This window comes from Dryas octopetala, chromosome 9, assembly GCF_963921425.1.
Source record: "Dryas octopetala chromosome 9, drDryOcto1.1, whole genome shotgun sequence".
Classification (NCBI taxonomy): domain Eukaryota; kingdom Viridiplantae; phylum Streptophyta; class Magnoliopsida; order Rosales; family Rosaceae; genus Dryas; species Dryas octopetala.
Genome location: NC_141374.1, coordinates 9,331,428 through 9,345,503, shown reverse-complemented (window position 1 = coordinate 9,345,503; position 14,076 = coordinate 9,331,428). Strand labels below are relative to the sequence as shown.

The 14,076-nt window shown below is 34.8% G+C and overlaps 3 protein-coding genes across 3 annotated transcripts; all 3 read right to left on the bottom strand.

Annotated features, from left to right (window-relative positions):
* Nucleotides 1-1,759: 1,759 nt before the first annotated feature.
* Nucleotides 1,760-4,002, bottom strand: LOC147273790 (bifunctional adenosine 5'-phosphosulfate phosphorylase/adenylylsulfatase HINT4-like). The gene is made up of 6 exons (XM_086227699.1): nucleotides 3,649-4,002; nucleotides 3,389-3,435; nucleotides 3,235-3,311; nucleotides 3,046-3,112; nucleotides 2,143-2,220; nucleotides 1,760-2,052 (listed from the first exon to the last, which is right to left on the bottom strand). Exons 1-6 carry the CDS (start codon nucleotides 3,724-3,726, stop codon nucleotides 1,947-1,949), a joined length of 453 nt encoding a protein of 150 aa, XP_086083825.1. The 5' UTR covers nucleotides 3,727-4,002; the 3' UTR covers nucleotides 1,760-1,946.
* Nucleotides 4,003-7,031: 3,029 nt separating this feature from the next.
* On the bottom strand, nucleotides 7,032-9,265 carry LOC147273789 (bifunctional adenosine 5'-phosphosulfate phosphorylase/adenylylsulfatase HINT4-like). Its single transcript, XM_086227705.1, has 6 exons — nucleotides 8,921-9,265; nucleotides 8,661-8,707; nucleotides 8,507-8,583; nucleotides 8,318-8,384; nucleotides 7,415-7,492; nucleotides 7,032-7,324 (listed from the first exon to the last, which is right to left on the bottom strand). Exons 1-6 carry the CDS (start codon nucleotides 8,996-8,998, stop codon nucleotides 7,219-7,221), a joined length of 453 nt encoding a protein of 150 aa, XP_086083831.1. The 5' UTR covers nucleotides 8,999-9,265; the 3' UTR covers nucleotides 7,032-7,218.
* Nucleotides 9,266-9,998: 733 nt separating this feature from the next.
* Nucleotides 9,999-11,986, bottom strand: LOC147273788 (bifunctional adenosine 5'-phosphosulfate phosphorylase/adenylylsulfatase HINT4-like). Its single transcript, XM_086227993.1, has 6 exons — nucleotides 11,833-11,986; nucleotides 11,608-11,654; nucleotides 11,454-11,530; nucleotides 11,265-11,331; nucleotides 10,365-10,442; nucleotides 9,999-10,274 (listed from the first exon to the last, which is right to left on the bottom strand). Exons 1-6 carry the CDS (start codon nucleotides 11,908-11,910, stop codon nucleotides 10,163-10,165), a joined length of 459 nt encoding a protein of 152 aa, XP_086084119.1. The 5' UTR covers nucleotides 11,911-11,986; the 3' UTR covers nucleotides 9,999-10,162.
* Nucleotides 11,987-14,076: the final 2,090 nt, after the last annotated feature.

The following is a 14,076-nucleotide window of genomic DNA, read 5'->3' as shown; positions in this document are numbered from 1 at the left end:
ATAAATTTGGTAGGGCATACCTCCAGAGTTGATCATATCATTAATTTCTGAATTAGGGTTTAGAATTTAGGATTTACCTCAAGGTTGGTATGGAGGAGAAATTTTTTTGGATAAGACAGTGATACCACGCCATTACACTGATTGGATGAGTTTAAAAATTTCCAAAATGCATAGTGTATATGGGAAATGAAAAACTTTTAGCACATCACTGTTAGTATAATGACGTGATATGACATCTCGCTTAATTTCTTTTGTTTTTTTATGATAAAAAGGAGTAAAATACAGTACCATTCAATTTGAATATAAAACAAAAATGTATAAATCTTAATTCATATAGATTGTTTTCATATTTTTCTGCCTTTCAGTGCAAGAAACAAGATCATTATCCTTTTAATTTCAGATGGGATTGTAATTTACACAAGATGCATGTGAGACAGATTGAGGTCATGGGTCTGAAGGCTCTCTCTGCATAGGAGGGGATAGGCTACAACTACATCACATAAATGCATGATTGATGATGCAAAAGCCAAAATGCATGCAACCCTGAGCTGTATATAGTCTCGGACTTTCTCTGTTGCATCACATCCTCAACCGAGCTCAGAAATGTCAAATCCCAACAAGACAATCTATAAAGAACAGTAAGTCACTCTGGCCATCCTATGAATCCTGTGAATAATTGCCCATGTATTATCGGATTCAACCCTTTTAATAGAAGATTAAAGTGTCCATGTTTTGCACTTGCCTTCAAAGGTGGCAATTGCCCCTTGTGATTGTCATGAGATGAGCCTGGCCAGACATTCAAATTACATGGTTTCCCACTCTTCTCTTTTGGCCCATGAATCCGAATAGTTGATAGCTCATGCTCCATCCAACAAGAAATTTGGGTTTTGGGGGTAAACTACTGTACAATCACCATCCAATAGTTACAAAGTTGCTATGGATCACTGAGTTATTAGAGCTCTATTGGATATCATGAAGACAAAAATTCTTTTGTTAGGTCCTTCAATTCTTTTTCAATGCCATTAAAAAATATTGCACAATACACAGATAAAATTAAAAACTCTCTGTACATAAAAATAAAAATAAAAAGCAATGCAGAATATATTTGTAAGTTGTTCCTGTATTCTTTTGAGATTTAATAAAAGTGAAACAATCATCATCTAAGCATAAAAATAGAATATATAGACCTCTTGGAGCTATTTTGAAAGAGGAGCATTTCCAAATATGGGCTTGATTCATGCTTCTGGCCCAAAGATTATTTATAGATCCATACAAAGAAATAAGAAGATAAGGTGTTAAAAGATCAACTTGCCTCATTCTACAAGCTCAAGTTTAAATTTGCTAGTGCTCTGCTATTTATAAGGATTTGAAATGGAGTGGCAATGCACTGCACAAACTTATGACCCACTAATTAGGAAAAACCTATAATTAAAAAGTCGGGTTTTAAGAAAGACCATTCAATTATGATATGCTTTTTGAAAATCCATATATATGTAACCAATCTCTCCTCTATTGTTCTATATGAATGCAAGATTTCATGGACCATGATAAAATTGTCTTGAATAACTCTTTCAGGAAGAAACCCATGTTGGTAAGGAGAGAATTCTTGGACACTTCTTTAGAGAAGAGAGACTACCAACTAGGCTTATACTCCAGCCACCACTGGCCCTTTCTCAGAATCTTAGCATTTCTCATGTGCATCACTTACACTTACAGTAATTTAATATAAAGCACCACAAAACTGAAACAGAAGCATCAATGGAGAATAAAACTATTTATACTTGTATTAGAATTTGAAGCAACACATATTCTAAGGGTAAGCAAACCAAGATATATGATTCACCATAACGATTAACATGGCATATGCTTTTTTCTGTTTTACATAGTTTACCCACTAACTAGGGAAAGCCAATGTATCATGTTTCACTACTAATTTATAACGCAAATCACACTTTTGAAGTAATTGGTGAGAGAGGCTTTATCTTCTCCAGCAACTTTTCAGCTTCAAGAAATCCAAATGATCCCACAGACATATATTTTATATATTTCCATCTGTTCAAGTGTAATTAGGTATGTCACTTCAATGAACAAGTTGGAGGTAAGAGAAACCTCAGGCATATCGTAAACCCCAAAATAGCATACCTGGGTATGTAGGGTAGTGCCAAACAATGAAGGTGCAAATGGTTAACAGAATTAAATGGAGGCTGATGAAAGCCAAATCTGTCAAAAGGACATAATAACATCACACTCAAAACTCTTTCATACCCAAATTCATCTGCAGAACCTTAGTTCAAAGCAAGTAAAAACCAAGTAATGATTATTTTGACCTAATTGTTTTTCAGATGAATACTGCATGCATGCCTACTCTAATTCAAGTTTATTTATTCAATTTTTTGTGTGTAATCATTTTAGGTTCACAAGTATAAGTGGATATATAGGAATCAAAATCTGCTGAATAACTCATGTATTGATCTTCTACTTCCTAGGTCTCTTCAAATCATTACAGAAAGAAATCTTCCAAAGAAGATGTAAAGGACAAATTGGTCAATGTATAGCCCAAATTACAGAAATTATGAACATTCACATTCTTAACCAGCCCATCTTTGCATTAAGCAATATGGGTGACATGTTAGTAGGACAAAGACAGAATATAAATATTGAAACTAATCTAGTGTTTTTTATTGCTTGACAGTCAACAATCCAGTGTTCACCACCAAGGCACAATTTCACATCCATCGTTTCCATGGTACATAATAAGCATTCAAATGGCTTAAAGAAACAAGAGGGGCGGGCTATGAAGCAAATGTTGGTGCAATTGGTGCCACAAGAATTCAAGAATAGTAGCATAATAACTGAATCAAGTTGTAATACAAATTTACATAATTTCCAGCAGAGGCAACGATAGAGGAAACAACCTAAGAGAAAACAGCTTCTGAAAATCAATCTAACTGTGCACAATTGCACAACCAAAAATCAATCTAATTGTGCATAATTGCATATCAGAAAATAATACAAAGATAAAAGCTTTCGAGAACAGGGCAATACCTGTACTGATGGCATTGAGGTGCATCTCGTTGTAATAGAGTTTTCCCCACTTCTAACATGTGACATACTGAACAACAATGAAAAACAATGGGGTGAAAGATTAAGACATATATTGATGAAAAAACAAAGAAAAAAGTCCCACATTGGTTGAACCATGAATCATTTAAGCTTGAGCAACATTTAGATTACCCAAAGAGTAGTCTTGAGGCGTTCTTTGAAGATCCTTCACAGTTGGGATGTGATCCACAGGAAGAACCAAGTAATGCCTACAAGAATCAAGATTGTTATTTTAAATTGAAAATGGTGGCACTGATGAATGGGATTGGGGGGAGTCATTCAATACCTTGCAGCAGCGGGTCTGATGTCTTGAAAAGCAACGACCTTGTCATCCTGCAAGACAACCCAGAGACCAATTACAGCCCCAAGATCAAGAGAAAGTATGAAACACAGCGTTTGGTTACTGAGAAAATGAAAATTGGGACAAACCCATTTGGCAGCTTGACTTTCTCAGCAGCCAAAACCAAGTAAAAGGGAAAAATAAAACGGAGAGAGAGAGAGAGAGAGAGAGAGAGAGAGAGAGAGAGAGAGAGAGAGAGAGCAGACAGCGTGGAGGAGAGTGGTAGAGGTGGATTTGGTGGCGATCTGGCAGAAGATGCACTGTGAAACTGCTACTCCCGCCATTGGCAACCCTATGCCTGGAGGCTGGAGTTTGCTCTGTGCTTTTGTGGCATCATTCTGGTATTTGGATGACGCTGACTTTGCTTTGCTGGAAACTGATTTTGCGGTTACTTCTTCCAAGTTCCCACAAAGACTACAAAGTCATGTTCCCTCTCTCCATACATTTTGGGGTTATTTTGCTTATGATTTAAGCCAGTTATTTTTTAAATTGGTTAAACTTCATACTATAAAAATAAGGGTTCTTTAAAGTGGAAAATAGCATGGTAAACCGATCTAGTGCTCAAATCGGTGATAACTTAGTTCACTTTTTGGTGAATTGAGCCACGAGCACCGAGCCCTCAGCCCCTGAAAATATTCGACAATTTCAATCCGACGAAAGAAACTGTTGGTCAGTATCAAGTTTCAATCCTATTGCATAAAATTATGGTACTTTTATAAATACATTGTGTTTTTGTTGTATATATATGTATATTCACTTTTAACACAAACATATGATCATTTAAAATCATATTAACTCTAATAGAAAAAATATTGAGAAATTTTGAAAACTAACTTTTTTTGTTTTCATTAAAGATTTTTACCTTTTTTTTTTATTATTATTGAATTTAAAAATCTAATCCATAAGTAGTGCTCGAGCTCCCATAAAAAAGTACTCGAACACTACTTAAGGGGGTTCAAGCTCTTCATGATGGGAGTTTCAGTACTATCCGAGGTTTAAATTTATAAATTTCTAAAAAAATGGTTAAAAGTCTTAAATGGAATAAATTTTGGTTAGATTTTTTAAACGGAAACTTAGAGTTCAGTCTATTTTATAAGTTTTTCTTAAACTAAAACCGGTAGTGATTTAAAATTTTTAATTAAGTCTTTTTATTTTTCTTCTTTGACGAATTTATGTTAGGTTTTAAAACCTAACATGCAGTCTCTACAAATCTTACTCTACACCCTAGGAGGGGAAATATTTCCCTCCTATATATACATGTAGAAACAGGTGTTGCAGCCTTAATTTCAAAGTGCATCACAAGCAGAAAAATATCAAAATAATACCCTTCAAATTGTGAAATAACTTTATTATAAATTAAAAGAATTTTAATATAAATTAAAAGAACTTTATTATGAATTAAAAGAATTTTTTTATAAATTTTAAAACGCACCCGATCTCTATCTAAAAACTGTTTTTTTATAAGACTTAAGTCTAATTATCTCTTTTTTAAATTTCCCCAAAAAAAAAAAAATTTGGATAAATCACATCTATATGAAGGTCCTGCCATTAAAAAGATAAAAATGAAAAATTTGAAAAAATAGCCATAATATGTTCCATTAAGTCGTTTAATTTTTTTTTAGAATTTAAAAATCTAACTTTTGAGTAATACTCAGCACCGAGTGAGAGAAATGCTCTAATTTTCTTTGAGTAGTATTCGGCAAAGTTCGAACACTTCTCTATGGAAGCTCAAACACTATTTAAGATTTAGATTTCTAAATTAAAAATATTTAATAAAAACAAAAAAATTAATTTTCAAAATTTTCCGATAAAAAGATGGTAGACTACCTGATGAGTTAAAATGTTTCATCTTGTCAGCAAAACATTGAAGTGAAATCCCCACTTTCAGAGTTTCACTATCACTCACACTCACTCACCATGCCTCCGAGTTCTAATGCTCTCTCTAATCTCCAAAACCCAATTTCCCAAACTATCCTTTCTCCTTAAACCCTGTTCCACCCCAGCCATGAGCTCCCAGTCGACTCAGCGCGCCTTCCAGCTCCGAGTCAACCCACTCACTGGTATTTCCGAGTGGCTCGTCATTGAAGAAGATGAAGAACCACAAGGACAACAAGCTTTCAACGATTCCCAAAAGCCCCTTCAACTATATAAATCTTAATTCATATAGATTGTTTTCATATTTTTCTGCCTTTCAGTGCAAGAAACAAGATCATTATCCTTTTAATTTCAGATGGGATTGTAATTTACACAAGATGCATGTGAGACAGATTGAGGTCATGGGTCTGAAGGCTCTCTCTGCATAGGAGGGGATAGGCTACAACTACATCACATAAATGCATGATTGATGATGCAAAAGCCAAAATGCATGCAACCCTGAGCTGTATATAGTCTCGGACTTTCTCTGTTGCATCACATCCTCAACCGAGCTCAGAAATGTCAAATCCCAACAAGACAATCTATAAAGAACAGTAAGTCACTCTGGCCATCCTATGAATCCTGTGAATAATTGCCCATGTATTATCGGATTCAACCCTTTTAATAGAAGATTAAAGTGTCCATGTTTTGCACTTGCCTTCAAAGGTGGCAATTGCCCCTTGTGATTGTCATGAGATGAGCCTGGCCAGACATTCAAATTACATGGTTTCCCACTCTTCTCTTTTGGCCCATGAATCCGAATAGTTGATAGCTCATGCTCCATCCAACAAGAAATTTGGGTTTTGGGGGTAAACTACTGTACAATCACCATCCAATAGTTACAAAGTTGCTATGGATCACTGAGTTATTAGAGCTCTATTGGATATCATGAAGACAAAAATTCTTTTGTTAGGTCCTTCAATTCTTTTTCAATGCCATTAAAAAATATTGCACAATACACAGATAAAATTAAAAACTCTCTGTACATAAAAATAAAAATAAAAAGCAATGCAGAATATATTTGTAAGTTGTTCCTGTATTCTTTTGAGATTTAATAAAAGTGAAACAATCATCATCTAAGCATAAAAATAGAATATATAGACCTCTTGGAGCTATTTTGAAAGAGGAGCATTTCCAAATATGGGCTTGATTCATGCTTCTGGCCCAAAGATTATTTATAGATCCATACAAAGAAATAAGAAGATAAGGTGTTAAAAGATCAACTTGCCTCATTCTACAAGCTCAAGTTTAAATTTGCTAGTGCTCTGCTATTTATAAGGATTTGAAATGGAGTGGCAATGCACTGCACAAACTTATGACCCACTAATTAGGAAAAACCTATAATTAAAAAGTCGGGTTTTAAGAAAGACCATTCAATTATGATATGCTTTTTGAAAATCCATATATATGTAACCAATCTCTCCTCTATTGTTCTATATGAATGCAAGATTTCATGGACCATGATAAAATTGTCTTGAATAACTCTTTCAGGAAGAAACCCATGTTGGTAAGGAGAGAATTCTTGGACACTTCTTTAGAGAAGAGAGACTACCAACTAGGCTTATACTCCAGCCACCACTGGCCCTTTCTCAGAATCTTAGCATTTCTCATGTGCATCACTTACACTTACAGTAATTTAATATAAAGCACCACAAAACTGAAACAGAAGCATCAATGGAGAATAAAACTATTTATACTTGTATTAGAATTTGAAGCAACACATATTCTAAGGGTAAGCAAACCAAGATATATGATTCACCATAACGATTAACATGGCATATGCTTTTTTCTGTTTTACATAGTTTACCCACTAACTAGGGAAAGCCAATGTATCATGTTTCACTACTAATTTATAACGCAAATCACACTTTTGAAGTAATTGGTGAGAGAGGCTTTATCTTCTCCAGCAACTTTTCAGCTTCAAGAAATCCAAATGATCCCACAGACATATATTTTATATATTTCCATCTGTTCAAGTGTAATTAGGTATGTCACTTCAATGAACAAGTTGGAGGTAAGAGAAACCTCAGGCATATCGTAAACCCCAAAATAGCATACCTGGGTATGTAGGGTAGTGCCAAACAATGAAGGTGCAAATGGTTAACAGAATTAAATGGAGGCTGATGAAAGCCAAATCTGTCAAAAGGACATAATAACATCACACTCAAAACTCTTTCATACCCAAATTCATCTGCAGAACCTTAGTTCAAAGCAAGTAAAAACCAAGTAATGATTATTTTGACCTAATTGTTTTTCAGATGAATACTGCATGCATGCCTACTCTAATTCAAGTTTATTTATTCAATTTTTTGTGTGTAATCATTTTAGGTTCACAAGTATAAGTGGATATATAGGAATCAAAATCTGCTGAATAACTCATGTATTGATCTTCTACTTCCTAGGTCTCTTCAAATCATTACAGAAAGAAATCTTCCAAAGAAGATGTAAAGGACAAATTGGTCAATGTATAGCCCAAATTACAGAAATTATGAACATTCACATTCTTAACCAGCCCATCTTTGCATTAAGCAATATGGGTGACATGTTAGTAGGACAAAGACAGAATATAAATATTGAAACTAATCTAGTGTTTTTTATTGCTTGACAGTCAACAATCCAGTGTTCACCACCAAGGCACAATTTCACATCCATCGTTTCCATGGTACATAATAAGCATTCAAATGGCTTAAAGAAACAAGAGGGGCGGGCTATGAAGCAAATGTTGGTGCAATTGGTGCCACAAGAATTCAAGAATAGTAGCATAATAACTGAATCAAGTTGTAATACAAATTTACATAATTTCCAGCAGAGGCAACGATAGAGGAAACAACCTAAGAGAAAACAGCTTCTGAAAATCAATCTAACTGTGCACAATTGCACAACCAAAAATCAATCTAATTGTGCATAATTGCATATCAGAAAATAATACAAAGATAAAAGCTTTCGAGAACAGGGCAATACCTGTACTGATGGCATTGAGGTGCATCTCGTTGTAATAGAGTTTTCCCCACTTCTAACATGTGACATACTGAACAACAATGAAAAACAATGGGGTGAAAGATTAAGACATATATTGATGAAAAAACAAAGAAAAAAGTCCCACATTGGTTGAACCATGAATCATTTAAGCTTGAGCAACATTTAGATTACCCAAAGAGTAGTCTTGAGGCGTTCTTTGAAGATCCTTCACAGTTGGGATGTGATCCACAGGAAGAACCAAGTAATGCCTACAAGAATCAAGATTGTTATTTTAAATTGAAAATGGTGGCACTGATGAATGGGATTGGGGGGAGTCATTCAATACCTTGCAGCAGCGGGTCTGATGTCTTGAAAAGCAACGACCTTGTCATCCTGCAAGACAACCCAGAGACCAATTACAGCCCCAAGATCAAGAGAAAGTATGAAACACAGCGTTTGGTTACTGAGAAAATGAAAATTGGGACAAACCCATTTGGCAGCTTGACTTTCTCAGCAGCCAAAACCAAGTAAAAGGGAAAAATAAAACGGAGAGAGAGAGAGAGAGAGAGAGAGAGAGAGAGAGAGAGAGAGAGAGAGAGAGCAGACAGCGTGGAGGAGAGTGGTAGAGGTGGATTTGGTGGCGATCTGGCAGAAGATGCACTGTGAAACTGCTACTCCCGCCATTGGCAACCCTATGCCTGGAGGCTGGAGTTTGCTCTGTGCTTTTGTGGCATCATTCTGGTATTTGGATGACGCTGACTTTGCTTTGCTGGAAACTGATTTTGCGGTTACTTCTTCCAAGTTCCCACAAAGACTACAAAGTCATGTTCCCTCTCTCCATACATTTTGGGGTTATTTTGCTTATGATTTAAGCCAGTTATTTTTTAAATTGGTTAAACTTCATACTATAAAAATAAGGGTTCTTTAAAGTGGAAAATAGCATGGTAAACCGATCTAGTGCTCAAATCGGTGATAACTTAGTTCACTTTTTGGTGAATTGAGCCACGAGCACCGAGCCCTCAGCCCCTGAAAATATTCGACAATTTCAATCCGACGAAAGAAACTGTTGGTCAGTATCAAGTTTCAATCCTATTGCATAAAATTATGGTACTTTTATAAATACATTGTGTTTTTGTTGTATATATATGTATATTCACTTTTAACACAAACATATGATCATTTAAAATCATATTAACTCTAATAGAAAAAATATTGAGAAATTTTGAAAACTAACTTCTTCTTTTTTCATTAAAGATTTTTAACTTTTTTTTTTATTATTGAATTTTAATATCTAATCTAAAAGTAGTGCTCGAACTCTCATAAAAAAATACTTGAATTCTCATCGAACAAAGGGGTTCGAGCTCTTCATGATGGGAGTTTCAGTACTATCCGAGGTTAAAATTTATAAATTTCTAAAAAAATGGTTAAAAGTCTTAAATGGAATAAATTTTGGTTAGATTTTTTAAATTTCCCCCAAAAAAAAGAGAGGAAGAAACCCATGCTGGTAAGGAGATAATTCTTGGACACTTCTTCAGAGAAGAGAAACTACCAACTAGGCTTATACTCCAGCCACCAATGGCCCTTTCTCAGAATCTTAGCATTTCTCATGTGCATCACTTACACTTAAACTTACAGTAATTTAATATAAAGCACTACAAAACTGAAACAGAAGCATCAATGGAGAATAAAAATATTTATACTTGTATTAGAATTTGAAGCAATACATATTCTAAGGGTAAGCAAACCAAGATATATGATTCACCATAACGATTAACATGGTATATGCTTTTTTCTGTTTTACATAGTTTACCCACTAATTATGGAAAGCCAATGTAACATGTTTCACTACTAATTTATAACGCTAATCACTTCTGAAGTAATTGGTGAGAGAGGCTTTATCTTCTCCAGCAACTTTTCAGCTTCAAGAAATCCCACAGACGTATATTTTATATATTTCCATCTGTTCAAGTGTAATTAGGAATGTCACTTCAATGAACAAGTAGGAGGTAAGAGAAACCTCAGGCATATCGTAAACCCCAAAATAGCTTACCTGGGTATGTAGGGTAGTGCCAAACAATGAAGGTGCAAATGGTAAACAGAATTAAATGGAGGCGGATGAAAGCCAAATCTGTCAAAAGGACATAATAACATCACACTCAAAACTCTTTCATAACCAAATTCATCTGCAGAACCTTAGTTCAAAGTAAGTAAAACCAAGTAATGATTATTTTGACCTAATTGTTTTTCAGATGAATACTGCATGCATGCCCTACTCTAATTCAAGTTCATTTATTCAATTTTTTGTGTGTAATCATTTTAGGTTCACAAGTATAAGTGGATATAGGAATCAAAATCTGCCGAATAACTCATGTATTGATCTTCTACTTCCTAGGTCTCTTCAAATCATTACAGAAAGAAATCTTCCAAAGAAGATGTAAAGGACAAATTGGTCAATGTATAGCCCAAATTAGAGAAATTGTGAACATTCACATTCTAAACCAGCCCATCTTTGCATTAAGCAATATGGGTGACATGTTAGTAGGACAAAGACAGAATATAAATATTGAAACTAATCTAGTGTTTTTTATTGTTTGACAGTCAACAATCCAGTGTTCACCACCAAGACACAATTTCACATCCATCGTTTCCATGGTACATAATAAGCATTCAAATGGCTTAAAGAAACAAGGAGGGGCTGGCTATGAAGCAAATGTTGGTGCAATCGGTGCCACAAGAATTCAAGAATAGTAGCATAATAACTGAATCAAGTTGTAATACAAATTTACATAATTTCCAGCAGAGGCAACGCTAGAGGAAACAACCTAAGAGAACAGCTTCTGAAAATCAATCTAACTGTGCACAATTGCACACCCAAAAATCAATCTAATTGTGCAATATTGTATATCAGAAAATAATACAAAGATAAAAGCTTTCGAGAACAGGGCAGTACCTGTACTGATGGCATTGAGGTGCATCTCGTTGTAATAGAGTTTTCCCCACTTCTAACATGTGACATACTGAACAACAATGAAAAACAATGGGGTGAAAGATTAAGACATATATTGATGAAAAAACAAAGAAAAAAGTCCCACATTGGTTGAACCATGAATCAATTAAGCTTGAGCAACATTTAGATTACCCAAAGAGTAGTCTTGAGGTGTTCTTTGAAGATCCTCCACAGTTGGGATGTGATCCACAGGAATAACCAAGTAATGCCTACAAGAATCAAGATTGTTATTTTAAATTGAAAATGGTGACACTGATGAATGGGATTGGGGGGAGTCATTCAGTACCCTGCAGCAGCGGGTCTGATGTCTTGAAAAGCAACGACCTTGTCATCCTGCAAGACAACCCAGAGACCAATCATTACAGCCCCAAGATCAAGAGAAAGTATGAAACACAGCGTTTGGTTACTGAGAAAATGAAAATTAGGACAAACCCATTTGGCAGGTTGACTTTCTCAGCAGTCAAAAACAAGTAAAAGGGAAAAATAAAATGGAGAGAGAGAGAGAGCAGACAGCGTGGAGGAAAGTGGTAGAGGTGGATTTGGTGGCGATCTGGCAGAAGATGCACTGTGAAGCTGCTACTCCCGCCATTGGCAACCCTATGCCTGGAGGCTGGAGTTTGCTCTGTGCTTTTGTGGCATCATTCTGGTATTTGGATGACGCTGACTTTTTTTTTTTAGTCAGGCATGGATGACGCTGGCTGTTTTTTTAGTCAGGCATGGATGACGCTGACATTTTTTTTTTTTTGCATAAATTCAATTTAGACACATAACTATATATGCTATTTTAATGGGGTCCACGAACTTTCAAATATTTCAAATATACACCTGATTTATTAAGTAAATTGAAAAATGAAATTTCGTCCATCAATTTATTGAGAGATCAGTTAAATGTCAGCTTGGCTTTTGCTAATAGGGATTAATTGGCGATGTGGCACGAACTCAGCATACATTTTCCGTTAAATGAGCAACACATGTCCACTTGACACGAGCCCACACACTCATCACCTCTTTTCCGCTCGTCGAACGCTCTCTTGACCATTTAGTCTCAAAAAAATATCACGTTTCCCCCAAATTCGAATATAAATCTCTCACTTGTGTTCAACGAGCGAGAAAGAGATGATGACTTTGTGGACCTGTGTCAGGGGTTAGGTGGACATATGTCGCTCATTGGGAGGGAAATGAGCGACACGGGTCCACTTAACCCCTGGCACGGGCCTACAAACTCTCACTCTCTCTATTATTATTAAATTGTGGGCCAGTGTCGCTTATTTGGCGGAAAATGTTTGCTGAGATAGCGCTACGTCGTCAAGTAATCCCGGTCAGCAAAAGCCAAGCTGTCATTTAACTGATCTCTCAACGAATCAATGGACAGAAATTCATTTTTCAATTTAGATAATAAATCGGGTATATATTTGAAATATTTTAAAGTTCATGGACCCCGTTGAAATAACTTATATAGTTATGTGTTTAAATTGAATTTATGCCTTTTTTTTTAGTAAGGCATGGATGATGCTGACTTTTTGTTTTTGTCAGGCATGGATGACGCTGACTTTGCTTTGCTGGAAACTGATTTTGGGGTTACTTCTTTCAAGTTCCCACAAAGTCATGTTCCCTCTCTCCATACATTTTGGGGTTATTTTGCTTATGATTTAAGCCGTGTTATTTTTTAAAGAGATAATTAAGCTTTGGTTCTTTAAAAAAATAATTTTTAATTAGAGATCGAGAGTGTTTTAAAATTTATAAAAAAATCATTTTAATTCATAATCATTTATAAAAAATTATTTTAATTCATAATAAAGTTGGTCCCCGATTTGAAAGGTATTTCTCCCTGTTTTAAGGATATTTCCCCTCCTAGGGTGTAAAATGAGCTTTGTAGAGGAAAAATAAAAGAATTTAATTAAAAACTCTAAATCATTACCGGTCTTAGTCTAAGAAAAACTCATAAAATGGACTGAACTCTGGGTCTCCATTTTTTAAATTGGTTAAACTTTATAATATAAAAATAAGGGTTCTTTAAAGTGGAAAATAGCATGGTAAACCGATCTAGTGCTCAAATTGGTGATAACTTTTATTTTTTGGTCAAAAAATTGGTGATAACTTAGTTAACTTTTTGGTGAATTGAGCCACGAGCACCGAGCCCTCAGCACTTGAAAATATTCGATAATTTCAATCCAACGAAAAAGACTGTTGGTCAGTTTCAAGTTTCAATCCTATTGCATAAAATTATGGTAATTTATAAATACACTGTGTTTTTGTTGCATATATATGTAAAAAGTGAATATATTAACACAAAATACGATCATTTAAAATTATATCAACTCTAATAGAAAAAAAAAATAAATTTGAAAACTAACTTTTTTTGTTTTCATTAAAGATTTTTAACTTTTTTTTTTATTATTGAATTTAAAAATCTAATCCATAAATAGTGCTCAAGCTCTCATAAAAAAGTACTCGAACTCTCATCGAACACTACTTAAGGGGGTTCAAGCTCTTCATGATGGGAGTTTCAGTACTATCCGAGGTTTAAATTTATAAATTTCTAAAAAAATGGTTAAAAGTCTTAAATGGAATAAATTTTGGTTAGATTTTTTAAAGGGAAACTTAGAGCTCAGTCCATTTTTATGAGTTTTTTTTAGACTAAGACTGGTAGTGATTTAGAGTTTTTAATTAAGTCTTTTTTTTTTTTTCTTTGATCATTTTATGTTAGGTTTTAAAACCTAACATGCAGTCACTACAAATCTTACTCTACACCCTA

Coding starts and splice junctions, on each gene's coding strand:
- LOC147273790 (XM_086227699.1), bottom strand. CDS start 3,726: ATGGCGGGAGTAGCAGTTTCACAGTGCATCTTCTGCCAGATCGCCACC. Junction 2,221..3,045: donor CCTCAATGCCATCAGTACAG/GTATTGCCCTGT, acceptor TCCTTTTGACAG/ATTTGGCTTTCATCAGCCTC. Junction 2,053..2,142: donor GCACTACCCTACATACCCAG/GTATGCTATTTT, acceptor ACACTTGAACAG/ATGGAAATATATAAAATATA.
- LOC147273789 (XM_086227705.1), bottom strand. CDS start 8,998: ATGGCGGGAGTAGCAGTTTCACAGTGCATCTTCTGCCAGATCGCCACC. Junction 7,493..8,317: donor CCTCAATGCCATCAGTACAG/GTATTGCCCTGT, acceptor TCCTTTTGACAG/ATTTGGCTTTCATCAGCCTC. Junction 7,325..7,414: donor GCACTACCCTACATACCCAG/GTATGCTATTTT, acceptor ACACTTGAACAG/ATGGAAATATATAAAATATA.
- LOC147273788 (XM_086227993.1), bottom strand. CDS start 11,910: ATGGCGGGAGTAGCAGCTTCACAGTGCATCTTCTGCCAGATCGCCACC. Junction 10,443..11,264: donor CCTCAATGCCATCAGTACAG/GTACTGCCCTGT, acceptor TCCTTTTGACAG/ATTTGGCTTTCATCCGCCTC. Junction 10,275..10,364: donor GCACTACCCTACATACCCAG/GTAAGCTATTTT, acceptor ACACTTGAACAG/ATGGAAATATATAAAATATA.